The 27434-nt window shown below is 45.0% G+C and overlaps 1 protein-coding gene across 1 annotated transcript in view; it reads right to left on the bottom strand.

Moving 5' to 3' along the window:
• LOC115130563 (dedicator of cytokinesis protein 2-like) overlaps positions 1-27434 on the bottom strand; it is a 181136-nt gene that overhangs the window by 133872 nt on the left and 19830 nt on the right. Inside the window, exons 14-24 of the mRNA XM_029661828.2 lie at positions 26946-27044; positions 26485-26557; positions 26208-26311; positions 25661-25841; positions 22852-22949; positions 22665-22754; positions 22100-22200; positions 18653-18787; positions 8011-8119; positions 4636-4706; positions 387-493 (exon numbers count right to left, since the gene is read on the bottom strand). Of these exons, the coding sequence (XP_029517688.2) occupies positions 387-493; positions 4636-4706; positions 8011-8119; positions 18653-18787; positions 22100-22200; positions 22665-22754; positions 22852-22949; positions 25661-25841; positions 26208-26311; positions 26485-26557; positions 26946-27044 (1168 nt within the window). The remainder of the gene's footprint in view (positions 1-386; positions 494-4635; positions 4707-8010; positions 8120-18652; positions 18788-22099; positions 22201-22664; positions 22755-22851; positions 22950-25660; positions 25842-26207; positions 26312-26484; positions 26558-26945; positions 27045-27434) is intronic.

Genomic DNA, 27434 nt, shown 5'->3' with positions numbered 1-27434 from the left:
CTCGGACCACTTATCAGGAGCCAATTAGAGAACAGTAGCACCCAGAGTCTTCCATCAATCTGACTGGGGGGCCACTTAGGGAGTCGATTTGCCACTTATCACACCACTACAGGCCAGTAAGTCCTTCATAATAGATTCTGAGTGGAGGGAAGGCGAGGGAGTGAAGTGGGGTTGTAGTGTGTTTAAATGGTGATGTAGGATGTTCTCATAATAGTCAAGGTTGTATGACCTTGCATCTGACATTGGGCAGACCCTTCTCTATCTACCCAAATAGGCCGAGTTTTAGCCTCTTTCTAGATGAGGTGTGCGATTGGTTGGCTGCTCCTATGGTAGTTAACATAGAGGTCAGTCATTGGTCCGTTGTCTAGCATGGAGGTTTGTCTTACCCTGTTTTTCGAAGAGTTTGCTGCTGACGATCTCGGCCATGGAGGACACCTTCTGTTTCTGCAGTTTGTCAGCAGGGATACAGGTGTAGAATTCATACAGCAACTGACTGGAGAGAGGAAAGGAGGCATGGAGAGAGGAAGAGGGAGAGGGAGGAAAGGAGGCATGGAGAGAGGAAGAGGGAGAGGGAGGAAAGGAGGCATGGAGAGAGGAAGAGGCGGGGGTGTGGAGAGAGGAAGAGGCGGGGGTGTGGAGAGAGGAAGAGGGAGAGAGGGGGTGTGGAGAGAGGAAGAGGCGGGGGGTGTGGAGAGAGGAAGAGGCGGGGGTGTGGAGAGAGGAGAGAGGGAGAGAGGGGGGTGTGGAGAGAGGAGAGAGGGAGAGAGAGGGGTGTGGAGAGAGGAAGAGGCGGGGGTGTGGAGAGAGGAGAGAGGGAGAGAGAGGGGGTGTGGAGAGAGGAAGAGGGAGAGAGAGGGGTGTGGAGAGAGGAAGAGGCGGGAGGGTGTGGAGAGAGGAGGAGAGGGAGAGAGAGGGGTGTGGAGAGAGGAAGAGGGAGAGAGAGGGGGTGTGGAGAGAGGAAGAAGGGGGGTGGAGAGAGGAAGAGGGGGGTGGAGAGAGGAGAGAGGGAGAAAGAGGGGGTGTGGAGAGAGGAGAGAGAGGGAGAGAGGGGGTGTGGAGAGAGAAAGAGGGAGAGGGAGGGGTGTGGAGAGAGGAGAGAGGGAGAGAGAGGGGGGGTGTGGAGAGAGGGAGGGGGTGTGGAGAGAGGAGAGAGGGAGAGAGAGGGGGTGTGAAGAGAGGAGAGGAGTGGGAGGGGTGTGGAGAGAGGAAGAGGGAGAGAGAGGGGTGTGGAGAGAGGAAGAGGGAGAGAGAGGGGGTGTGGAGAGAGGAAGAGGGGGGGGAGAGAGGAAGAGGGGGGGAGAGGAGAGAGGGAGAAAGAGGGGGTGTGGAGAGAGGAGAGAGGGAGAGAGGGGGTGTGGAGAGAGGAAGAGGGAGAGGGAGAGGGAGGGGGTGTGGAGAGAGGAGAGAGGGAGAGAGGGGGTGTGGAGAGAGGGAGAGGGAGGGGGTGTGGAGAGAGGAGAGAGGGAGAGAGAGGGGGTGTGAAGAGAGGAGAGGGAGTGGGAGGGGTGTGGAGAGAGGAAGAGGGAGAGAGAGGGGTGTGGAGAGAGGAAGAGGGGAGAGGGGGGTGTGGAGAGAGGAAGAGGGAGTGGGAGGGGGTGTGGAGAGAGAGGAAGAGGGAGAGGGAGGGGGTGTGGAAAGAGGGAGAGGGAGGGGTGTGGAGAGAGGAAGAGGGAGAGGGAGGGGGTGTGGAGAGGAAGAGGGAATGGGAGGGGGTGTGGAGAGAGGAAGAGGGAGAGGGGGGTGTGGAGAGAGGGAGAGGAGAGAGAGGGGTGTGGAGAGAGGAAGAGTGAGAGAGAGGGGTGTGGAGAGAGGAAGAGGGAGTGGGAGGGGGTGTGGAGAGAGGAAGAGGGAGAGGGAGGGGGTGTGGAGAGAGGAAGAGGGAGAGAGAGGGGGTGTGGAGAGAGGAAGAGGGAGAGGGTGTGGAGAGAGGGTAAAGGGAGAAAGAGAGACAGTGAAAGGAAAATGAAAGGAAAGGGTGAGAGAGGGTGGGGAAGTGGAGAATTAGATCAATTGTTCAGCAAGGCTAGAAGAGCAATATTGCAAAGTCTCTAGCTACCGTTTTAATTAAACACTTTCATTTCAATTGTAAACACGTAGCACGTGGGTTGATTCCATGTAGAGTGATAGTCTTTTCTCCTTTTTCCGACGCGTTTGTTTAATCTTTTACGAATCAGGTATTTGAAGCAGTTGAAATTACACATGTAAGTCAGAACTAGACACTAGACACAGCACAGAAACTAGAGATGTGTCCCAAATGGTATATTTCCCCACTGGCGTTCCTGGGTAACCCCCACAGAGGGTTACAGTCAAATCCTTTTCTCAGTAATCCTCCAAGATGTCATTCATAAACCTTTTTCATTTCCATATGTACTAGGAAACTAAGTGGGGTTTTTTCTTCTTCTTGGGCATCGGGAACTGAAAAAGTGTAACTGAAAAAGTGCCTCAGGTCTTGAAAAAATAACAAATTGAATTGAAAGTAAAGGGGATATCGGTGAACACGTGTTGTGGGCAAGGCTACGATGGCGCCAGTGCAATGAGTTGAGTTTACTCAGGTTACAGAAGCACCTATCAGTCTGAGTGCCTGATCGTTTATCGAATCAGATATTTGAAGCAGTTGAAATTACACATGTAATTCAGAACCAGACATTAACTGCCATTCTGATCTGAGCAGGCTCGGGAGAGAAGAGAGTTTATGAGCTATGAGATTTATTTTAGTGGTGTTAAGTACTTAAGTAAAAATACTTTAATGTACTACTTAAGTTGTTTTTTGGGGTATCTGTACTTTACTTTACTATTGATATTGTTGACTACTTTTACTTCACTACATTCCTAAAGAAAATAATGTACTTTTTACTCCATACATTTTCAACCCGACACCCAAAAGTACATGTTACATTTCGAATTCTTTGCAGTACAGGAAAATGGTCCAATTCACACACTTATCAAGATAAAATCCCTGGTCACCCCTACTGCCTCTGATCTGGCACTCACTAAACATAAATTATTCATTCGTAAATGATGTCTGAGTGTTTGGAGTGCGCCCCTGGCTATCCATACATTTTAAAAACAAGAAAATGGTGCCGTCTGGTTTGCTTAATATAAGGAATGTGAAATGATTTATACTTTTACTTAAGTATATTTTAGAGACTCCACTTACTTTTGATACTGAAGCATATTTAAAACCAAATACATTTAGACTTACACTCAAGTAGTATTTTACTGGGTGACTTTCACTTTTGCTTGAGTCATTTTCTATTAAGGTATCTTTACTTTTGGGTACTTTTTCCACCACTGACTGAGTGTACAAAACATTAAGAACAACCCCCCTAGCTAGACCTTGTGAAAACAGATGAGCCAAACTCGCGACGGACACTAATGACGAGACAAGGTGCTGTCACCCTCAGCCCGGAATCCAATCAAATAAGAATGAAATGAGCCAGTTACAAAGTCTCGGCAGCTTCTTAGGGAGATTGAGCATGGGGGCATCCATTCTGCAGATCCATTTATTAATGTGGTTGACACAGTACTTTCATTAGCTAGATGAACAACAAATTAAATGATAATGCCAACCACTTTTCAGACAGTAGAGAGAGCTGATCCGTGGCGCATCGCGTGCTAATTAGGCTCTCTAATTTCAATCTAATTACAAATTGAAAAATCATGCTATTGTATTATATAAGGCTGTCTGTCCTACAGAGGCCCACGTCCCAACCCTCCTAGGCGCGGACCTGCTGGGTGTTTGTGTTCATTTATTAAACCAAAGTTATCCGGTAAGGACCCAGAGCACTGCAATAAAGCGTTGAAATATCACCATTAAGATCTTTAGGGCATTTCTTCCTAGAGTCACTGTTAAGATTATTGTTTGTGGTTCGTTGAGTCTACAGTACATCCCCTTGATTGTTGGTGCGTATGTGTTTGGTCTGTTCTTGCCTCTATCATTCTGGTGCAGGTGGCCAGGTGTTTTAGGTAACACCTCCATGACATTGTGTTGACACTCAACCACTCCAGAGATACAACAGACCAGACAGGATTGGACTGTCTGAACAGAGTTCCACACACCCAGAAAAAAGCACACCCCCACACACATACACACACACACTCACCTCAGAGAGTCTCAGACACAGGTCACGGGAAGGTCAGGCCTGAAATAAAGATGTTGTGGTTTGCTGGAACCAAACGTCTGTCTGCCATAAGGAGACTCGAGACCCATTTCATTATAAAGCTAAAAGGTCTGGGGATGTGGTAGAGTCACATCTATGTTCATTATGGGTACTGTAAAGGCAAGGCTGTCTGTCTTTGAGGGGTTCATGAAAGGTTAATGGAAGCTGTGACGAGTCACTGTGAGTTAAAGAGAGCTGGGGAATAAGGTTGTGACCTTGGTAGAGGGGCTGGGAGACAGAGACAGTGTTTTAGACTGTTTTGTTTTGTTGGGTTTTTGTGGAGACAACGTTATGAGACAGTTATCAGCCAGAGGGACGGGGACGGGGGGGTCAGAGGGGAAGTTAGTGGACGTTAGGTACAGGTGACTGAGGTGAGAGACACGTCACTTCACGTTGCACCCTGGGAAGGCTCTGAGCGATGTTGACAGCGGTTCTATTTACTATTCCTGTGGAGGCGGCAGAGGATAGCACTCACCTCAGGAGTTTGGCGTCAAACACTGTCTCCACATCCTGCAAGACTGTGGGTAGGTACTTCAGAGCAGCCACCTGGAGAGAGAGACAGAGAGAGACCGACAAAGAGAGAGAGAGGCAGAGAGGGAGAGAGAGAGCGAGACATGCACATGGATGGGAAAGAATCCTAAAACCTGAAATCGGGACAAATGAGGTCATATAGAAAAAAAGATGGAGAGACAGAGAAATGTACTGTAGAGCATTAGGAGAGGAGAGAGGTAGAGAAGTTGGAGTGTTTACCTTTATTTTTTTATTTTTTTATTTCACCTTTATTTAACCAGGTAAGCAAGTTGAGAACAAGTTCTCATTTACAATTGCGACCTGGCCAAGATAAAGCAAAGCAGTTCGACACATACAACGACACAGAGTTACACATGGAGTAAAACAAACATACAGTCAATAATACAGTAAAAAAAACAAAAAAAAAAACAAGTCTATATACAATGTGAGCAAATGAGGTGAGAAGGGAGGTAAAGGCAAAAAAGGCCATGGTGGCAAAGTAAATACAATATAGCAAGTAAAACACTGGAATGGTAGTTTTGCAATGGAAGAATGTGCAAAGTAGAAATAAAAATAATGGGGTGCAAAGGAGCAAAATAAATAAATTAATTAAATACAGTTGGGAAAGAGGTAGTTGTTTGGGCTAAATTATAGGTGGGCTATGTACAGGTGCAGTAATCTGTAAGATGCTCTGACAGTTGGTGCTTAAAGCTAGTGAGGGAGATAAGTGTTTCCAATTTAAGAGATTTTTGTAGTTCGTTCCAGTCATTGGCAGCAGAGAACTGGAAGGAGAGGCGGCCAAAGAAATAATTGGTTTTGGGGGTGACTAGAGAGATATACCTGCTGGACCGTGTGCTACAGGTGGGAGATGCTATGGTGACCAGCGAGCTGAGATAAGGGGGGACTTTACCTAGCAGGGTCTTGTAGATGACATGGAGCCAGTGGGTTTGGCGACGAGTATGAAGCGAGGGCCAGCCAACGAGAGCGTACAGGTCGCAATGGTGGGTAGTATATGGGGCTTTGGTGACAAAACGGATAGCACTGTGATAGACTGCATCCAATTTGTTGAGTAGGGTATTGGAGGCTATTTTGTAAATGACATCGCCAAAGTCGAGGATTGGTAGGATGGTCAATTTTACAAGGGTATGTTTGGCAGCATGAGTGAAGGATGCTTTGTTGCGAAATAGGAAGCCAATTCTAGATTTAACTTTGGATTGGAGATGTTTGATATGGGTCTGGAAGGAGAGTTTACAGTCTAACCAGACACCTAAGTATTTGTAGTTGTCCACGTATTCTAAGTCAGAGCCGTCCAGAGTAGTGATGTTGGACAGGCGGGTAGGTGCAGGTAGCGATCGGTTGAAGAGCATGCATTTAGTTTTACTTGTATTTAAGAGCAATTGGAGGCCACGGAAGGAGAGTTGTATGGCATTGAAGCTTGCCTGGAGGGTTGTTAACACAGTGTCCAAAGAAGGGCCGGAAGTATACAGAATGGTGTCGTCTGCGTAGAGGTGGATCAGAGACTCACCAGCAGCAAGAGCGACCTCATTGATGTATACAGAGAAGAGAGTCGGTCCAAGAATTGAACCCTGTGGCACCCCATAGAGACTGCCAGAGGTCCGGACAGCAGACCCTCCGATTTGACACACTGAACTCTATCAGAGAAGTAGTTGGTGAACCAGGCGAGGCAATCATTTGAGAAACCAAGGCTGTCGAGTCTGCCGATGAGGATGTGGTGGTTGACAGAGTCGAAAGCCTTGGCCAGATCAATGAATACGGCTGCACAGTAATGTTTCTTATCGATGGCGGTTAAGATATCGTTTAGGACCTTGAGCGTGGCTGAGGTGCACCCATGACCAGCTCTGAAACCAGATTGCATAGCAGAGAAGGTATGGTGAGATTCGAAATGGTCGGTAATCTGTTTGTTGACTTGGCTTTCGAAGACCTTAGAAAGGCATGGTAGGATAGATATAGGTCTGTAGCAGTTTGGGTCAAGAGTGTCCCCCCCTTTGAAGAGGGGGATGACCGCAGCTGCTTTCCAATCTTTGGGAATCTCAGATGACACGAAAGAGAGGCTAGTAATAGGGGTGGCAACAATTTCGGCAGATAATTTTAGAAAGAAAGGGTCCAGATTGTCTAGCCCGGCTGATTTGTAGGGGTCCAGATTTTTCAGCTCTTTCAGAACTTCAGCTGAATGGATTTGGGAGAAGGAGAAATGGGGAAGGCTTGGGCGAGTTGCTGTTGGGGGTGCAGTGCTGTTGACCGGGGTAGGAGTTGCCAGGTGGAAAGCATGGCCAGCCGTAGAAAAATGCTTATTGAAATTCTCAATTATGGTGGATTTATCAGTGGTGACAGTGTTTCCTATCTTCAGTGCAGTGGGCAGCTGGGAGGAGGTGTTCTTATTCTCCATGGACTTTACAGTGTCCCAGAACTTTTTAGAGTTAGTGTTGCAGGAAGCAAATTTCTGCTTGAAAAAGCTAGCCTTGGCTTTTCTAACTGCCTGTGTATAACGGTTTCTAGCTTCCCTGAACAGCTACATATCACGGGGGCTGTTCGATGCTAATGCAGAACGCCATAGGATGTTTTTGTGTTGGTTAAGGGCAGTCAGGTCTGGGGAGAACCAAGGGATATATCTGTTCCTGGTTCTAATTTTCTTGAATGGGGCATGTTTATTTAAGATTGTTAGGAAGGCATTTAAAAAAAATATCCAGGCATCCTCTACTGACGGGATGAGATCAATATCCTTCCAGGACACCCCGGCCAGGTCGATTAGAAAGGCCTGCTCGCTGAAGTGTTTCAGGGAGCGTTTTACAGTGATGAGTGGAGGTCGTTTGACCGCTGACCCATTACGGATGCAGGCAATGAGGCAGTGATCGCTGAGATCTTGGTTGAAGACAGCAGAGGTGTATTTAGAGGGGAAGTTGGTTAGGATGATATCTATGAGGGTGCCCGTGTTTAAGGCTTTGGGGGTACCTGGTAGGTTCATTGATAATTTGTGTGAGATTGAGGGCATCAAGTTTAGATTGTAGGATGGCTGGGGTGTTAAGCATGTTCCAGTTTAGGTCGCCTAGCAGCACGAGCTCTGAAGATAGATGGGGGGCAATCAGTTCACATATGGTGTCCAGAGCACAGCTGGGGGCAGAGGGTGGTCTATAGCAGGCGGCAACGGTGAGAGACTTGTTTTTAGAGAGGTGGATTTTTAAAAGTAGAAGTTCAAATTGTTTGGGTACAGACCTGGATAGTAGGACAGAACTCTGCAGGCTATCTTTGCAGTAGATTGCAACACCGCCCCCTTTGGCAGTTCTATCTTGTCTGAAAATGTTGTAGTTTGGAATTAAAATACCTGCAGCAAGACTGTTGTGTTGTGGTCACTCCTCATTAGTTGGTTGATGGACTCGAATAGTCTCCGTAGAGATTCCTCAAACTCTTCCTGCTCCTTCCCTTCATACAGCCTGGAGAGAGGGGGGCAGGGGGGGAGGAAAAGGGGAGGAAAGAGGAAGAGAGGGGGGCACGGTTAATGTCTCCAACAGGATTTAAAAAGGGAAGGTATACCGAAAACGCGTTACATTCAGCATTACTACGTAAGCCTGCTTGTTAGTCCCAAAAATGTACTCAGATCTATACAGACACGAGTGCTCCCTTTTCTTTCCTTTCTGGGGTAACGAATGCTTTTAAGGACTTACGTAGTTCTAGTTGGCTGTTGTTGGGGGAAACGGAAGGAGTAAGGAGGCTAGGTCACATGGAGGCTACGTCAAACTAGACAGAGGAGACTTTACAGTACAAAACTTCTCCCAGATACTGACAGTAGAGTACCATCTCTGAATACAAAGCTATGCCAAGTGTTTCATGTTGTATCTTGTTTCACCTTGTGTCCCCAACAAAACATCACAATCCCTAAAGTTGTCTACTCCTCCCTTTCTATTCTTTGTTAAACTCCTCTATCTATCCCTACCGTTGTAACGAATGTTTTCTCATTACTCTCCTTTCGTCTCGCTCCTCCTCCCCAGCTCTCCATCCCTCTTCCTTCCTACATCTCCTAATATCTCACTGTAATTCTGTGGTAAATGTTAATTGCAGCACGGGGTCGTGGGTGCTGGGGGGGGGGGGATTACAGCAGGGATCATCAACTAGAATCAGCCGCGGGACAATTCTTTTCTTGAGCGGAAGGTCAGGGGGCCGGAACATAATTACAAATCATTTGTACACTGCAAATTGACCGCATGAAGCCCTTACAGATCAAATATTTTGACTAAAATATAACCGTTTCAAACCGTGCTTACATTTCTATAAGATATACAGTACCTTCAGAAAGTATTCACACCTCTTGAGATTTTATTGTGTTACAGCCTGAATTGAAAACTAAATAGGGCTTTTTTGTCACTGGCCTACACACAGTACCTCATAATTTCAAAGTGTAATTATGTTTTTAGAAATGTTTACAAATTATTTTTATTTAACTTTTAATTAACTAGGCAAGTCAGTTAAGAACAAATTCTTATTTACAAGGCGGCCTAACCCGGGCCAAGCCCAAGCCTGGAATCAAACCTGGGTCTGTAGTGATGCCTCTAGTACTGAGATGCAGTGCCTAAGACTGCTGCTCCCCTCAAGAGCCAAAATGAATTACATATGAAAAGCTGAAATGTCGTGAGTCAATAAGTATTCAACCCCTTTGTTATGACAAGCCTAAATAAGATCAGGAGCAAACTTAGCAAGTCACATTAAGTTGCATGGACTCACTCTGTGGGCAATAATAGACTTGATGTCCGTCCGCACCTTCAGCGGAAATCTAATTAGCATGATAGAAAAATCCCCATCAAAATCTGTCTGTTTACACTCAAACAATCTGTTTTGCATGAACTGCGTCTCAATCCACCACATCTGCCAATGGCGGCCTTCCGCATCTGCGGTGGAAGGTGGCCGAGCTACAGCGATGTTTGCCAGACCCCGAGACATCGCGAAAACATCTGAATCGTCCAAACATTTTGGGCTACACACCAATATGGAAAGGTGAGACTCTGACGAACACATACAGTTAGAGACACCTACTCATTCTAGGCTTTTTCGTTATATTTACTATTTTCTACACTGTAGAAAAATAGCAAAGGCATCAAAACGATGAAATAACACACATGGAATCATGTAGTAACGACAGTCCATCATTACTTTAAGACAATCCAGATCATTTCAAGAATTTTGAAAGTTTCTTCAAGTGCAGTCGTAAAAACCATCAAGCGCTATGATGAAACTGGTTCTAATGAGGACCGCCACAGGAAAGGAAGATCCAGAGTTACCTCTGCTGCAAAGGATACATTCATTAGAGTGACCAGCCTCAGAAATCGGCAATTAACTGCACCTCAGATTGCTTCACAGAGCTCAAGTAACAGACACATCTCAACGTCAACTGTTCAGATGAGACTGTGTGAATCAGGCATTCATGGTCGAATTGCTGCAAAGAAACCACTACTAAAGGACACCAACAATAAGAATAGACTTGCTTGGGCCAAGAAACACAAGCAATGTACAGTAGACCGGTGAAGTTTTGAAAATGTTTGATTTTTGGTTCCAACCGCGTGACTTTGTGAAAAGCACAGTAAGTGAACGGATGATCTCTGCATGTGTGATTCCCACTATGAAGCACGGAGGAGGAGGTGTGATGGCGTGGAGGTGCTTTCCTGGTGACACTGTCTGTGATTTATTTAGAATTCAAGGCACACTTAACCAGCATGGCTAACACAGCATTCTGCAGCAATAAGCCTCATCTGGTTTGCGCTTCGTGAGATTATCATTTGTTTTTCTACAGGACAATGATCCACCTACAGGCTGTGTAAGGGCTATTTGATCAAGAAGGAGAGTGATGGAGTGCTGCATCAGATGACCTGGCCTCCACAATCACCAAACCTCAACCCAGTTGAGATGGTTTAAGATGAGTTGTACCGCAGAGTAAAGGCAAAGCAGCCAACAAGTGCTCAGCATATGTGGGAACTCCTTCAAGACTGTTGGAAAAGCATTCCAGGTGACTACCTCATGAAGCTGGTTGAGAGAATGCCAAGAGTGTGCAAAGCTGTCATCAAGGCAAAGGGTGGCTTCTTTGGGGAATATAAAATACATTTTGATTTGTTTAAAACTTTTTTGGTTACTACATGATTCCATATGTGTTATTTCATAGTGTTTGTCTTCACTATTATTCTGCAATGTAGCAAATAGTAAAAATAAAGAAAACCGCTTGAATGAGTAGGTGTGTCAAACTTTTGACTGGTACTGTACAAGTTGGTTGTTTTGCTCTAGGATGCCCACAAGTCTCAAAAGACTCTAAGGTAGACCGGTACCAGTTTAGAAAACGTATGGATATATACACTGAATGCACAAAATATTAGGAACAACTTTTCCCCCTCAAACTACCTCAATTCGTTGGGGCGAGGACTCTACAAGCTGTCAAAAGCATTCCACAGGGATGCTGGCCAATGTTGACTCCAAAAGTAAAAAATAATTTTGCCTTCCTCATATTAAGCAAACCAGACGGCACAATTGTCTTGTTTTATTACATAGCCAGGGACACATTTCAACACTCAGACATAATTTACAAAGGAAGCATTTATGTTTATTGAGTCAGAGGCAGTAGGGATGACCAGGGATGTTCTCGTGATAAGTGTGTGAATTGGAAAATGTTTCTGTCCTTTTGGGTGAAAATGTTTCTGTACTTTTGGGTGTCAGAGAAAATGTATAGAGTAAAAAGTAAAGGATTTTCTTTAGGAAAGTAGTGGAGTAAAAGTCAGAGTAAAGTACAGATAGCCCCAAAAAAAATGACTAAATACTTCAAAGTATTTTTACTTAAGTACTTTACACCACTGGTGGTGGAGCATTCTTGATACACACAGGAAAATGTTGAGCATGAAAAACCCACTTCAAAATGTTGTCTTGCCCATTCACCATCTAAATGGCACACATACACAATCCCTGTCTTCTTCCTCATGTTCTTTGAGTTTGGGTTGGCGGATCGCATCCAACTTAAAGGTGCATACACCGCCACCTACATACCACTAGTTCATGAAAATATAAATCACCCAATTAACTCTTAAAAATCAGTCAAATCTCATACACCCGGGTACATCTATGCTGTTGCCACCTACACTCATTAAAACCCATTACCCCATTCGACTACTTTGACCCTATTTAAAAAAAATATATAAAAAAACCTTTATTTAACTAGGAAAGTCAGTTAAGAACAAACTCTTATTTACAATGACGGCCTACCCCGGCCAAACCTGGACAGCGCTGGGCCAATTGTGCGCCGCCCTATGGGACTCCCAATCACGGCTGGTTGTGGTACAGCCTGGATTCAAACCAGGCTGTCTGTGGTGATGCCTCTAGCGCTGAGATGCAGTGCCTTAGACCGCTGTGCCACACGGGAACCTATCTGCTCCTGCCCATGCCAACAGCCTAGGAGGACGGGACACCACCCCTCAACACACCCTGTAACTCATCCTAAGGTAAATCTCGTATACCCAACTATTTCTCTGCAGCTGCCACCACAACATCTATTTTCTGTGATTGACTTTCCATCTATGGCACAGTTGATAAACATAGCTCTGAACGTTAAGACGACAACCTTAACTGAAGCATAACTCACTCGTTACCCTATCCCTCTGTACTGGCAAAAAGCTATTACTTACTGGGGTCACAATCCATGTCTCAATTGTCTCAAGGCTTGATGGCTCAAATGACTTATTTGACCTGTCTCCTCCCCTTCACACACTGACTGAAGTGAATTTAACAGGTGACAAGGGAACTGGGACCTTCTGTGACAAGGGACCTGTCAATAAGGGGCCATAGCTTTCACCTTTATTCACCTGGTCAGTCTATGTCAAAGAGAAAGATCAGGCGTTGCTAAAGTTTCTTTACACTCAGTCTATATGGAGGTATACTGAACCAAAAATGCAAAAGCAACATGGTCCCATGTTTCATTAGCTGAAGTAAAAGATCGCAGAAATGTTCCATATGCACAAGAATTTAGTTCTCTCAAATGTGCACAAATTTGTTCACATCCCTGTTAGTGAGCATTTCTCCTATGCCAAGATAATCCATCCACCTGAAAGGTGTGGCATATCAAGACGCTGATTAAACATGATCATTACACAGGTTCACCCTGTGCTGGGGAAAATATGTGCAGTTTTGTCACACAACACAATGCCAACAGATGTCTCAAGTTTTGAGAGAGCGTGCAATTGGCATGCTGACTGAAGGAATGTCCCCCAGAGCTGTTGCCAGATCATTTAATGTTAATTTCTCTACCATTAGCCGCCACCAACATTGTATTAGACATTTTGGCAGTGCGTCCAACCGGCCTCACAACCGCAAACCACGTATAACCACGCCAGCCCAGGACGTCCACATCCAGCCACACTGATGAAACTGTGGGTTTGCACAATCAGAGTTTCTGACCAAACTGTCAGAAACCGTCACAGGGAAGCTCATCTGCGTGTTTGTCATCATAACCAAGGTCTTAACCTGACTGTAAATACTCACTTTTGATGGCTACTGGCATGCTGGAGAAGTGTGCTCTTCACAGATTAATCCCATTTTCAACTGTATCGGGCAGATGGCAGACAGCATGTATGGTAGCGGTGGGGTTATGGTATGGGCAGGCATAAGCTACGGACAACGAACACAATTGCATTTTATCGATGGCAATTTGAATATACAGAGATACCGTGACGAGATCGTCAGTTGATTTTAGATTGGAGATGTTTGATATGAGTCTGGAAGGAGAGTTTACAGTCTAGCCAGACACCTAGGTACTTATAGATGTCCACATATTCTAGGTCGGAACCATCCAGGGTGGTGATGCTAGTCGGGCGTGCGGGTGTAGGCAGCGAACGGTTGAAAAGCATGCATTTGGTTTTACTAGCGTTTAAGAGCAGTTGGAGGCCACGGAAGGAGTGTTGTATGGCATTGAAGCTCGTTTGGAGGTTAGATAGCACAGTGTCCAAAGAAGGGCCAGAAGTATACAGAATGGTGTCGTCTGCGTAGAGGTGGATCAGGGAATCGCCCGCAGCAAGAGCAACATCATTGATATATGCAGAGAAAAGAGTCGGCCCGAGAATTGAACCCTGTGGCACCCCCATAGAGACTGCCAGAGGACCAGACAACATGCCCTCAGATTTGACACACTGAACTCTGTCTGCAAAGTAGTTGGTGAACCAGGCAAGGCAGTCATTAGAAAAACCTAGGCTACTGAGTCTGCCGATAAGAATATGGTGATTGACAGAGTCGAAAGCCTTGGCCAGGTCGATGAAGACGGCTGCACAGTACTGTCTTTTATCGATGGCGGTTATGATATCGTTTAGTACCTTTAGCGTGGCTGAGGTGCACCAGTGACCAGCTCGGAAACCAGATTGCACAGCGGAGAAGGTATGGTGGGATTCGAGATGGTCAGTGATCTGTTTGTTAACTTGGCTTTCGAAGACCTTAGATAGGCAGGGCAGGATGGATATAGGTCTGTAACAGTTTGGGTCCAGGGTGTCTCCCCCTTTGAAGAGGGGGATGACCGCGGCAGCTTTCCAATCCTTGGGGATCTCAGACGATACGAAAGAGAGGTTGAACAGGCTGGTAATAGGGGTTGCGACAATGACGGCGGATAGTTTCAGAAATAGCAAAGGGTCTGAATATAAATAAAGGTATTTCTGTTTTTAATTTTTAATAAATTGACAAAAATGTATAAAAACATGTTTTAACTTTGTCATTATGAGGCATTGTGTGTAGAAAAAAATGATTTAATCCTTTTTTTGAATTCAGACTGTAACACCAAAAAATGTGGAGTAAGTCAAGGGGTATGAAAACTTTCTGAAGGCACTGTATCTCTCTATTATGCACAGGAATACTTTAGAACAGATTTCCAAATTTAAAATCACTTTGAGGCAATTTGCTGCTATTTAAAAAAAACATGTTTTACTTGAGGGGTCAAATGAAATAACCAGAGGACCGAATATGGCCCGCAGGCCACCAGATGGTGAACCCTGGATTAGACTGTGACACACAGGGTTATTATCACATGACTCTGAGAGTACCGGGCGGCGTTGTGATTACTAAAGCATTGTCTTCCATAATCCCCCTGTGTGGCTGAGTGCACACACACACAGACACACACACACGCAAACACACAAACAACGGACATACAGTGCCTTGCAAAAGTATTCATCCCCTTTGCCGTTTTTCCTATTTTGTTGCATTGCAACCTGTAATTTAATTTAAACTTCTGAGGGCTATGCCCCTTTTTTCTCAATTTCCTACCTGAATGATGTGCCCAAAGTAAACTGCCTGTTGCTCAGGCCCTGAAGCCAGGGTATGCATATAATTGGTACCAGTGGAAAGAAAACACGTTAAAGTTTGTAGAAATGTTAAAATAATGTAGGAGAATATAACACAATAGATATGGTAGGAGAAAGTTCAAAGAAAAACCAACCAGATTTTGTTTTGAGAGAGTCTACCCTCTTAGAATGGCAAGTAAAATGTATTATTGACAATTAGCTCCCTGGATGCAATTCCTATGGCTTCCACATGGTGTCAGCAGGTTTCAGGCTTGTAACTTCAAAAACTAATAAAAAATATCAGTTTTAGTACAGGGATTTGCTCAAATCGGTTTCCTATTGAACATACTTCTTTCAGTAAGAAGTATTATAGTTTGTTTACATTTCAGAGTATTTGTGGAGTAAATAGAAACATTATTTTATTTTATCTAATAAAATGACACTACATGTTATAGCTAGGACCCTTTGGATGACAAATCAGAGGAAGATTTTCAAAAAGTAAGTGAATATTTAAATCGCTATTTGTGTATGTATGAAACCTGTGCCGGTGGAAAAACATGTTGATGTGGAGCGCCGTCCTCAAACAATCGCATGGCATGTTTTCGCTGTAATAGCTACTGTAAACAGGACAGTGCAGTTAGATTAACAAGAATGTAAGCGTTCAACCGATGAAATACACTTATATGCACCTAAATGTTTAATATCCATTATTTTTACGATTATTTATTTGAATTGCTCGCCCTCCAGTTTCACCGGAAGTTGCTAGTGGGACTCCTATCCCAAACAGGTTTTAAATATATTTTTATTTGGATTTCATGTAATAGACAAGTAAAATGTAAAAAATAACTTGTTAAAAAAAAAGAAATGTTTTTTTTTTAAAGTGGTGCGTGCATACATATTCACCCCCTTTGCTATAAGCCCCTAAATAAGATGTGGTTCAACCAATTACCTTCAGAAGTCACATTATTTAACTAATTAAGTCCACCTGTGTGCAATCTAAGTGTCACATGATCTGTCACATGATCTCAGTATATATATCACCTGTTCTGAATGGGCCCAGAGTCTGCAACACCACTAAGCAAGAGGTACCACCAAGCAAGCGGCACCATGAAGACCAAGGAGCTCTCCAAACAGGTCAGGGACAAAGTTGTGGAGAAGTACAGATCAGGGTTGGGTTATAAAAAAATATCAGAAACTTTGAACATCCCACGGAGCACAATTAAATCCAATATTAAAAAATGGAAAGAACATGGAACCGCAACAAACCTGCCAAGAGACAGCTGCCCACCAAAACTCACAAACCAGGCAAGGAGGGCATTAATCAGAGAGGCAACAAAGAGACCAAAGATAACCCTGATGGTGCTGCAAAACTCCACAGCGGAGATTGGAGTATCTACTTTACGGAAGAGTGGCCAGAAAAAAATAAGCAAACATGTTTGGTGTTCGACAAAAGGCATGTGGGAGACTCCCTAAACATATGGAAGAAGGTTCTCTGGCCAGATGAGACTAAAATTGAGCTTTTTGGCCATCAAGGAAAACTCTATGTCTGACGCGAACCCAACACCTCTCATCACCCTGAGAACAATGAAGCATGGTGGTGGCAGCATCATGCTGTGGGGATGTTTTTCATCGACAGGGACTGGGAAACTGGTCAAAATTTAAGGAATGATGAATGGCGATAAATACAGGGAAATTCTTGAGGGAAACGTTTCAGTCTTCCAGAGATTTGAGACTGGGACAGAGGTTCACCTTCCAGCAGGACAATGACCCCTTCCAGTACGATATTTTGTGAGATTGAGGAACCTGTTTTTGCCTTGTTTTCCTTTAGCATACTGCTAAAGTAACACTTGAGTGGTTTAAGGGGAAACATTTAAATGTGTTGGAATGGCCTAGTCAAAGCCGAGACCTCAATCCAATTGAGAATCTGTGGTATGACTTAAAGATTGCTGTACACCAGCGGAACATTGTTTGTTTCACGATTTAAAAAAATACCTTGCATCTTCAAAGCTGTAGGGCATGTCGTGTAAATCAAATCATACAAATCCCCCCCAAAAATCACATTTTAATTCCAGGTTGTAAGGTAACGAAACAGAAAAAATGCCAAAGGGGGTGAATACTTTCGCAAGCCACTGTAGCTAAGACGCACGCACACACACACACACACACACACACACACACACACACACACACACACACACACACACACACACAATAAACAGTATATATTTGAGACTCCACCGCAGACAATCATGACAGCCGGGTACAGGGTAGACACACTGCTATCCTATGCTAACCCGATCCCAACGACACAACGTACATGTGCGCAACAGATATCTCTGAACCCCAGTGGCATGTTCCTGTCTGGATATCTGCACCCTTTTACCCCTGCAGGCTCCTGTAGAATAGTGGTAGAGTGGAGTGTACAGTAGAGTAGGGCCTCATAATCCTGGGCCTAAAGCCCTATGGGCCCTATCAGAGAACAGCCTGGGACCAGGCGTTGACCCTAACACTGCTCACCCTGATAGCTACTGTAACTCTACTGCTACCCATATGCACCATTCACCGCCATGGGACAACAGAATGAATGGGCTACTCACACCAGATGGACAGGAGACGAGGAGAGACGAGGAGGGAGGGAGGGAGGGAGGGGGTAGGGGCCAGAGGGAGATGGAGAGCTAAGAAAGAGGCGGTAAGATGAACAAAAAGGATGAATAAAGAGGTGTGACTGAGGCCGGAGGAAAGTTATAGAAGGGGAAAGAAAGGTAAAAGCAAGGTTTAAAGAAAGAAGGGATAGGGCAGAGAGAGAGAGAGAGAGAGAGAGAGAATCTAATACATTCTCTACTTATAGAAATATGAACTATCGGAACTAGGACTTGAGAAACGTCAGATTCAAACTGATAAATCATTGATGAGTGTAGGATATGAACAGTACTACAGATTAAGCTACAGGACAGTACTGCATGCGCTGCTCTTGAATACTGAGTATCTGGCTAGGCTACTCATATGGGATGAGTTACGTAGACTTGAAATTCAGAAAGTTTCAACTTTCTCTGAAGTAGTTTGGCAGACCTGAGAGTGAAGAACTGGAGCAATCCATCGTTCTAGCATCCCTCCAGGGAGAGCAGTGACGAATACATATGCATTGCATATGGTTTCTGAAACAATTTGAAAAGCCAACAGATAACCACACACCACACACTTCCCGAAACAGCCCGAGCCCTTAGAGCCTGTGTTCTGCTACTAATCTGTCAGGATCAAATGATGTGATGTTATTAATGAATGTTGTTTCTGATTATCATATGGAGCAGCCTTCAGAAGAGTTGACATATCATATGTCTCTGTGCGGCAGCGTCTCACCTCTATCCGCAGCTGCTCGTTCAGCACTGGGTCTATTTTGTCATGAGGTGTTCATTGAAAACGCCACTTCATCATCAACGCTTGTGAGCAACATTAGTTGCTGCAATCAGCGTCTTTCAGATCAAGCTGTCTTTGGGAATTAGCTCGGTAATGTACAAGAGCGTAAACAAGAGTGTCCATGTGTGTATGTGTCTTGTGTCTTGTGTGTGTTGTGCGTGTGTGGACTGTGTGCATGCTTTTAAGAGTTAGATTACACACACACGCACATGCACACACACACACGCACACGCACGCACACGCACACACACACACACGCAGACTCACTGGGAGTAGAGCATGCGTGAGCGGACGATGAACTTGAAGATGTACTCCAGGGCTTTGAGGGTGCGGAGGTAGTTTTCACACTGCTCCCCTCGACTGGACACATCCAGATACCTCTTCAACACCGACATCAACTTCCTGAGAGGGGGCAGGTGGGAGGTGGGAGAGAGAGGGGGAGAGAGAAAAAAAAAGAGTAGACAAATCTTAATTTCAAAGTGTTAATTAAAATGTTCATAACACAAACACACCACAGCACACTGGGCCCAGAGGACGAGGTTTATGTCCCATAGTGCTCCCAAAAATGTGCATGGGCTTGTTGCCTAACTGGATTTAAAACAACCAAAGCCTCTTAAACAATAACAGTCCTTTTATAACGGTCCGGAATTTTTTCCCCTTCTTTTTTTTGCAGAAGGATAAAGACAACAACAAAAAAAGTCCATAAGTGTAAGATAATCTGAGGATGACATTGGGTGGCCTCGTATTTAGACAACAGAGTTTTATATAATGGCATGGCTAGCACTGGTTAAGCTTCAGTTTTGACCCCTTAGGGAGACTCATTGAAACAGCTGATGTAAATTATTACGCGGATGGCACTGTTCTCTACTCAAGTAGCGGCAGCTTGACTTTGGCTTTTGAAAAAGCTCAAAACAGCTTTTAGCGTCATTGAACAGAATCTGTACGGCTTGTTCTGAATTCCTCTAAAACAAAATAAATGGTATTTTCCAACGCTAAACACTCTGAAAACTCAGGTCAGCCAGGTCACCTGTCATAAAGTCAGAATTTGATGTCCCCATCCATGTCTGAGGACGTCAGGTGATGACGCGGAAACCGACCACTAGGGGCAACAGCGAGCAGTGTTACCTTCAAGTAGGTATGACTGACATGGTTTTCAAACAAACTCTCAGTCTCATGTCTGCCTCTGGTGCCAAAGGTTGCATGTTTGAATCCAGCGATAAAGTTGTTTTTGAGATGTTTTTTTAAGCCTATCCCAAACCGTAACCCTTACAAATTTGGAGTTAATGCATAAACCTAACGTTATGATGTTTGTAACCACTTCGAAATTTGACGATTGAGAAACATGACCGAATGTCTAATTCTGACGTGAGACTGTGAGAGCTTGTTGGTAAACCATGTCGTTACTACCTTGGAAGGAAATTCCATAGAGCATGTCAAGACGTACAAATATCTGGGAGTTTGGGTGGGGTTTGGATGCGCGCTATGTTAAGAAGCAGTGCGGCTTGGTTGGGTTGTGTTTCGGAGGACGCATGGCTTTCGACCTTCGTCTGTCCCGAGCCCGTAAGGGATTTGTAGCGATGAGACAAGATAGTAACTACTAACAATTGGATACCATGAATTTGGGGAGAAAAGAGGCTAAAATTTAAAAATTAAAAAAAAAAAAAAAAAATGAATATGTTTATATTACCGGCATAAAGGCTTGTTTTTCCTCTGAGGCCAGAAAAGAGCTGGTATGGTGTACATTACTGTCTGTCTTGGACTACAGTGATGTAATTTATATGCAGACCCCAAGCACTACCCTGAAGGCACTTGATTCCATGTATCATGCAGCACGTAAGTTTACTACCAACCAAAAGCATCTGACACACCACTGTGATCTCTAAAGTGCTGTTGGCTGGTCTTCGTTGACTCTACTTAGGCTTAAACATTGGTCTACTATGATCTATTAGGCCATTTTGGGAAAACTGCAGCTTTATCTCTGTTCTTCTTTGATAAGGTCTTAAAAATAAATACCAGTCACGGTCTCACTCTTACTTACATTTAACGGTTCCTAAAATCAGATCATGGCAAAAGGTGTTTTAGCTACTCAGCTCCGTGGTCTTGGAATTCTCTCCAGACCAGCTGGAAACTCCAGGGTCTTGTTTAAAAGTTTGGTTGACTCACATGTTACTGAGGAATGTGATTGTCAGTAGGACTTGATGCAGTGGTACATATGCTAGATGTTTTTTCTATCTATGATGTGTGTATGTTTTTTGTAATTGAATTGTATGTGTGTCTATGTCCAAACATACACTATAAAACATTTTTATGGTGTGTCTCTGTCTGTAAGTTGTTAGTGCATCTGATATTTGTCTGAAACATTGTTCCCCCCTGCTGCTGTCTTGATTGGATCAGGTCTCTCTTGAAACAAATGATTTTATCTTAATGAGACTAACCTGGATAAATGAAGGTTCAATAAAAAGTAGGGAGAATCCTCTGTTTTAACACAGATTGGAGAGCGAGATGGGGGGGACGAGGGCGGGGAGAGCGAGATGGGAGGGTGAGGGACGAGGGCGGGGAGAGCGAGATGGGGGAGGGGGCGAGGGACGAGGGCGGGGAGAGCAAGATGGGGGGTGAGGGACGAGGGCGGGGAGAGCGAGATGGGGGAGGGGGCGAGGGACGAGGGCGGGGAGAGCGAGATGGGGGGGGGTGAGGGACGAGGGCGGGGAGAGCGAGATGGGGGAGGGGGGCGAGGACAAGGGCGGGGAGAGCGAGATGGGGGGTGAGGGACGAGGGCGGGGAGAGCGAGATGGGGGAGGGGGCGAGGGACGAGGGCGGGGAGAGCGAGATGGGGGGGGTGAGGGACGAGGGCGGGGAGAGCGAGATGGGGGAGGGGGCGAGGGACGAGGGCGGGGAGAGTGAGATGGGGGGGTGAGGGACGAGGGTGGGGAGAGCAAGATGGGGGGGTGAGGGACGAGGGCGGGGAGAGCGAGATTGAGAGCATGGAGAGAAAGAGAGAGGAGAGGGAGAGGTGGAGTGCGCGATTTTGAGAGCGACGGGGAGAGACGTCAAGAGGGAACGAGAGAGGGATAAAGTGAGAATGAGAGAGAGAGACTACATATTGCCTTGGCACGTCATGCCAATAAAGCAATTGAAATCGAATTGAGTAGCAGAGAGGCAAGGTAAAGTTGAAGTTAAGACTCAGTGAGCCAAGTATTCTGGTCAGCCTTGAGTAAAGTACCACGGTCTAGTAATCCACCTTATCCTGGCTTATCCGTCCATTGACTTCTACTGCAAACCTACAGGCACAGGTCCTATGAGTCGTTCTGGCTACTTACTCAAATGGCCTACAGGCACACAGCATTCACAATGACACACGATTAATGCACTACACCCAGCATCAGCACAGCTTCTTCAACAGTGACCCTTCACCTGAACCCAGCACCACCATCTGGACTACCATCACGTGGATCCATTGTGATAATGATGACATACTGTATATGCACTGTCACTCAACAGTGGAAAATCAATGTGCACGTCATCTCCTGTGAAAATGTCACTATGAGTGTGGCATGAGGAGTCATTATCGATAGGGCCTGCTGCTTTACCTCCACACTCTGACTATCAATGTGAAAGAGGAGTTCAGCCACTCCTGAGGCTGCCTCTGAGAGACAGTGAGACTGGCAGACAGGCGGAGGGGAAGAGGAGGGGTTGGACACAGGAAGTAGTACTGACTTGTATGCCAGCGTGGCGCTGAAGTGCTGTTTAATGTAGGCCTCCAACACCGTGTTAAAATGCTGGAACTTCCTGTCTGCTATCAGACCAATGATATAGATCTGAGAGAGAGAGAGAGAGAGAGAGAGAGAGAGAGAGAGAGAGATTACATTGTTGTACATTGTTTTATATATATATATATATATATATATGACATTTGTAATGTCTTTATTGTTTTGAAAGTTCTGTATGTGTAATGTTTACTGTTAATCTTTATTGTTTATTTCACTTTTGTATATTATCTCCCTCACTTGCTTTGGCAATGTTAACACATGTTTCCCATGCCAATAAAGCCCCTTGAATTGAATTGAATTGAATTGAGAGAGAGAGACAGAGAGACACATTGATAAGGTGAGATGTGCCTCACTGGCAAAATGACACACAGACAAGCAACAAGCAGGAAGACATGTCTATTCCGAAGGAGAATGACAGAGCCATAAGGACAGAGATCGACAGACTGACAGACAGAGATAAGAACAGTGACAGAGAATACCAGACAGAGACAAGAACACACACACACACTCACCAGGGCGTCGAACACTAGGATGTCATAGTCGTCAGTCTGGGAGTGTTCCATCATGATGGTGAACAGAGCATCCAGAGTGTCCTGGAGAAACTACACAGGGAGGGGAGATGAGTCCATAAGATGACACACACACACACACACAAACAAACACACACATACCCAAATAACACACACGAACAACACACACCTTGACAACCTGCTCTCCGTCGATGATCTTGAGTTTCTCCAGGTTTTCTTTGAGGAGCTCAGGACGAGTCCTCCACTTCAGTAGGCCCAGCAAACCCACTGAGCAGGAGAAAGAAGAAGACAAAAAACATCAATCTATCCATCCACCTACCTGTCATTGGGTCACGGTAAACCCGGCCAGCACACCCGCAACAATCATTGAATCAATCATCCGTTGTTCTGGGGGCTTGAAGCCTAATAACCGAAGCACAGGAACTCCAGTTGGCTGCAGTGGTGTAGTGCTGTTTTGTATGGTGCCGGATCGACCACATATTTAAAAAAAGAATCATTTCTCAATCACAGTTTGTACCGGCAGAAGAAGCCTGTTGTCTTTTTAGAATATGCATAAAATGCTTCCTTCAAATGCAATGCCCGCCTCCGCCCAAAGATACTGTCTCAATAAATGTTTCTCATTTTCAAACCCTCAAACACTACATTGGGCATACCTCATTTCAAAATGCGCCATCTGTCAATCGTGGATAATAGCAGGCTACTTCTTGTTTTAGTGCTGAAACATCCCAACTGCATTTGCATGCCAATATTTTGATCTCAGTTCCATGGGAATATGCATTTAGACCTATCCTGTTGCCTAGTCACTTACCCCTACCTACAGTATAGATCCGTACAGTAGCTACCTTAATTACCTCGTACCCCTGCACATCGACTCGATACTGGTACCCCATGTTATTTTTTACTCATTGTGTATTTATTCCTCGAGTTAGAATCGTTTCTATAATATTTAGAGTTTTCTCTCTGCATTGTTAGGAAGGGTCCGTAAGTAACGCACGCTAACCCCATTCCGTACAAATGTGCCCCCAACCGCGACATTCAAACGAGGCTGCAAAGAAAACTAATGGGACTGTAGCGACTGTGTTGACATCAAAATCTGGGGTGTGAACTACGTTTCTTTTCAAGCGTTGATTGAAATGATAATGGTCTGATTGTATTGGAGAAAAGTTTTAAAAAACGGACCCCTCCGACGCTGTAGGTTACAGAGTGACGTGTCATGGCGTAACGTACAGCACACATAAAGCAACTGTCTTACAGCCTCTCTCCACCAGGTGTAGGACTTCTCTCACAGTTTAAAAACAAGAAAGGGACAGGGTTAAGGGGGGATACCTAGTCATTTTCTGCGTCGTCACTGCAAGCTATCATGACTCTCAAAAGCCTCTGTTTACTTCTGAAGATCACTTTCGAGTGAAAAAAAGCTGTTACCTCACACGACACCTCTCCTTCTCACTATCACGCAATAGGTTTCGCTTCCCCATCCGCCATTTTTTTTAAAGGCCCGACGGAGCTCATTGCCTTCTTGAATCATGCAGAGATGGGCATCATGAAGGCCTAGTCATTGATTTTGTTAGAAAGGGGTGAAATTGTGCTTTACAATGGTATTGATATTACAGTTGATCTGGAACTGATCTGTTTTTTTTGGTCGCTAAAATAAAGTCAATCGTACGGACCAGTGCGATGTACAAATGTGAGTTAGTTCACGTTAAGCATTTCACCGTTAGTCTACACCTGTTTTTTACAAAGCAGGGCTGAACATGGGGCTCCGCTACCACCACCCTTCATACCACAGCACTAGCAATCTCTACTTGTGCATCTGTTTGGTCAAGGTCACACACACACACACACACACACACACACACACACACACACACACACACACACACACACACGCCACCATGGAACACTACGAGAGACTGGAAACTACCCACAAAACGATTGAAAAAGCCTGCAACGTCCCACACCTACCGCTCCGCGAGGAGCTCCTCAACCCACCAAAGATCCGCCTCCCCGCAGGAAAGACCATTTGGAAAGACCACCCACTGACGACTTCAACAAAAGTGGACACAAGAATGGGAGTCACTCGACCTGACAAATAAGTAACCAATCAGTACCCCCTCACCACAGGCCCCTGGTTTCAACCTCCCCAGGAAGGAATGGTCCACCCTCAATAAGTTCAGGACTGGCCACGGCCCATGCCTCGCCAACCTCCACTGATGGGGCATAAAAAGTAAGCCCCCTAAGTGCCTGTGGGGTGGAGCAAACCATGCACCCCATTGTTGAAATCTTTCCTATCCACACACTCAGTGGAAGCAACCGCTTGGCCCAGGTACTTTGCATTCGCTAAGTGAATAATAGATCTCTAATGTCTTTCAAAGAGAAGTTAGCAACATTGCTAATATAGCTAGCTGCCAAAGTTGAACTAGCTAGCGATATTAGCGATTTGGTTAGCTTGGGTTAGTTGTAAACATTCCGTGACATTTATAAGGTATGGTTAACAAAAACAAAGAATTGGCAAATGCTGGTTTGACAATATTTTACAGCTTGTTTGTTAATCAAACGAGTTGTTTTGAATTAAAACTGCTCACTAGGAGGACATTTCAATGGCCTCCATGTATAAAACTTTCCCCCAGCATGACGCTGTGTGTGTGTGTGTGTTTGTTTGTGTGTGTGTTTGTGTTTGTTTGTGTGTGTGTGTCCTTGCGTGCCTGTGTTTGTGTTTAAAAAAATTGTATAAGCACTTGCATCTGGACTGGTGATTAATACTGCAGCACAGTGATCATTACAATGATGGACTGTCTTCCTCACCAACAGCTGTTACACAGCACCTGTATGGCAAGACCATAACTGTGTACGGGGGAAGCGTGTGTGTGTGTGTGTGTGTGTAGGACAAAACTATGACATCCCTCCCACATTGTTCTAATCTAGAACATACTCAGTCTGTTCTGAGTCGTCGTCCCCCCCACACACACATACACACACACCGTTCTGGGTGAGTTTGGTGGAGCAGACGAGGGTTGAGACGGTGAAGCTGTCTCTGGAGCTGACAGACAGGAATCCTACACTGCTGCGACTCAGTGTCCCCCCCTTTGGAACGTCACCCTGGTTTCGCGTAGAGGGCTGGGACAGGTACGAGTTCACATCCTCCATCCTCTTACTGTCCCCCTAAGAAAGAGAGGGGGGGGGGGGGTATAGGCCACAGTTTAGTTTGGGAGTGAGCGAATGAACAATAATTAATTTTCATTCAATTTGGCGCTTAATCAATCATTCCAGTTCATTTGGCAGGGAATCTCCAATGACTTAGTTTAGCCTTTTCAGTCAGTTGTGAATTGATAATCATTCAGTGTCCCTGGTGATTTGGCTATGACTCAGATGTGATTCAATTCTCCAGTTCTTTCAGCTGTGAATCAATAATAATTCAGTTCCCTTGGCTATTTGACTGGGAATCTGTACTGGCTCATTTCTCCATATGAATGTGAGTTGTTTCCGTAGTTCTGTAGTTGTGTGAATCAGAGGTGATTCAGTTCTGACCTTGAAGACAACCAGTTCATGAAGTCCATCCTGCAGCACTGTTCCATCCGCCTTCATCAGATGAACAAACGCCATGGCAAAGTTCTTCTCACTCTTATCCTTGGCTACAGAAAGAGAGACGATGGGGGAGAGACAGACCTAAGGTCATTTATTTAGTAGAGGTATGTAATGTCCCCTGTCACATTGCTTTCACCCCTCCAGTCCAATCAGCTCAGCGGTTAAGAAAGTAAGGATGCAATGGGAGGATATATGGGAGGCCAGAGTTGGGTGTACTCACACTCCTGAGAGGAGCGGTGTCTGAACATGAAGCGCAGGTGGCTCCTATGCATCTCCTCCAGAGGGATGGCCACCTACAGGACGTAGGACAACATTACATCGCATTAAATTACATTACAACAGGAGATGTCCTGTTACGGCCCTGTGATTCGCGCAATCATGTGACATGCCTGGATTTGAACCTTTATTTAAAACCTTTTCCTCAAACCTTCCAGTTTCTCTTTATGTCAGATGGTCCAGCACCATCATCAGACAATTGCTTTCATTTTTGGTGTAATTCTCCTTTCTGGAAGAGGCTCAAAATACAGGATGAAATCTTGCTATGTCACATGAATGCACAAAACCAGGGCCCTACAATACCACATATTAAACAGACTATGCATAGTAGTATACACAGAGGGCAACAGTTGATCAACATGCACAAGCATACAACAACGCATACACGCATACACACACACTGACCTTGAACGTCTCCATCCAGCGTGGTTGTTTGACCTGGTAGTAGATGACAGATCTGTACTCGTTCAGCGGCCGATCCCCGGCTCCCAGACAGATAGAGTTCTACAGGAAAGACAGAAAGAGAGACGACAGAAAGAGAGAGATGACAGAATGAGACGACGGAAAAAGAGATGACAGAAAGAGAGAGACAACAGAGAGAGACGACAGAAAGAGAGATGACAGAAAAGAGACGACAGAAAAAGAGATGATAGAAAGAGAGAGACAACAGAGAGAGATGACAGAACGAGAGATGACAGAAAGAGAGAGACGACAGAAAGAGAGGGACAACAGAGAGAGAGATGACAGAACGAGAGACGACAGAAAGAGAGAGACGACAGAAAGAGAGAGACGACAGAAAGAGAGAGACGACAGAAAGAGAGAGACGACAGAAAGAGAACGACGACAATCAATTCAACTAACTCCCATCCACCTAGATACATCGAACCCAACAAC

This window comes from Oncorhynchus nerka, linkage group LG6 (assembly GCF_034236695.1).
Source record: "Oncorhynchus nerka isolate Pitt River linkage group LG6, Oner_Uvic_2.0, whole genome shotgun sequence".
In the NCBI taxonomy this organism is placed as follows: domain Eukaryota; kingdom Metazoa; phylum Chordata; class Actinopteri; order Salmoniformes; family Salmonidae; genus Oncorhynchus; species Oncorhynchus nerka.
The sequence above is the reverse complement of the archived record's forward strand: the minus strand, read 5'-3'. Positions and strand labels throughout refer to the sequence as shown.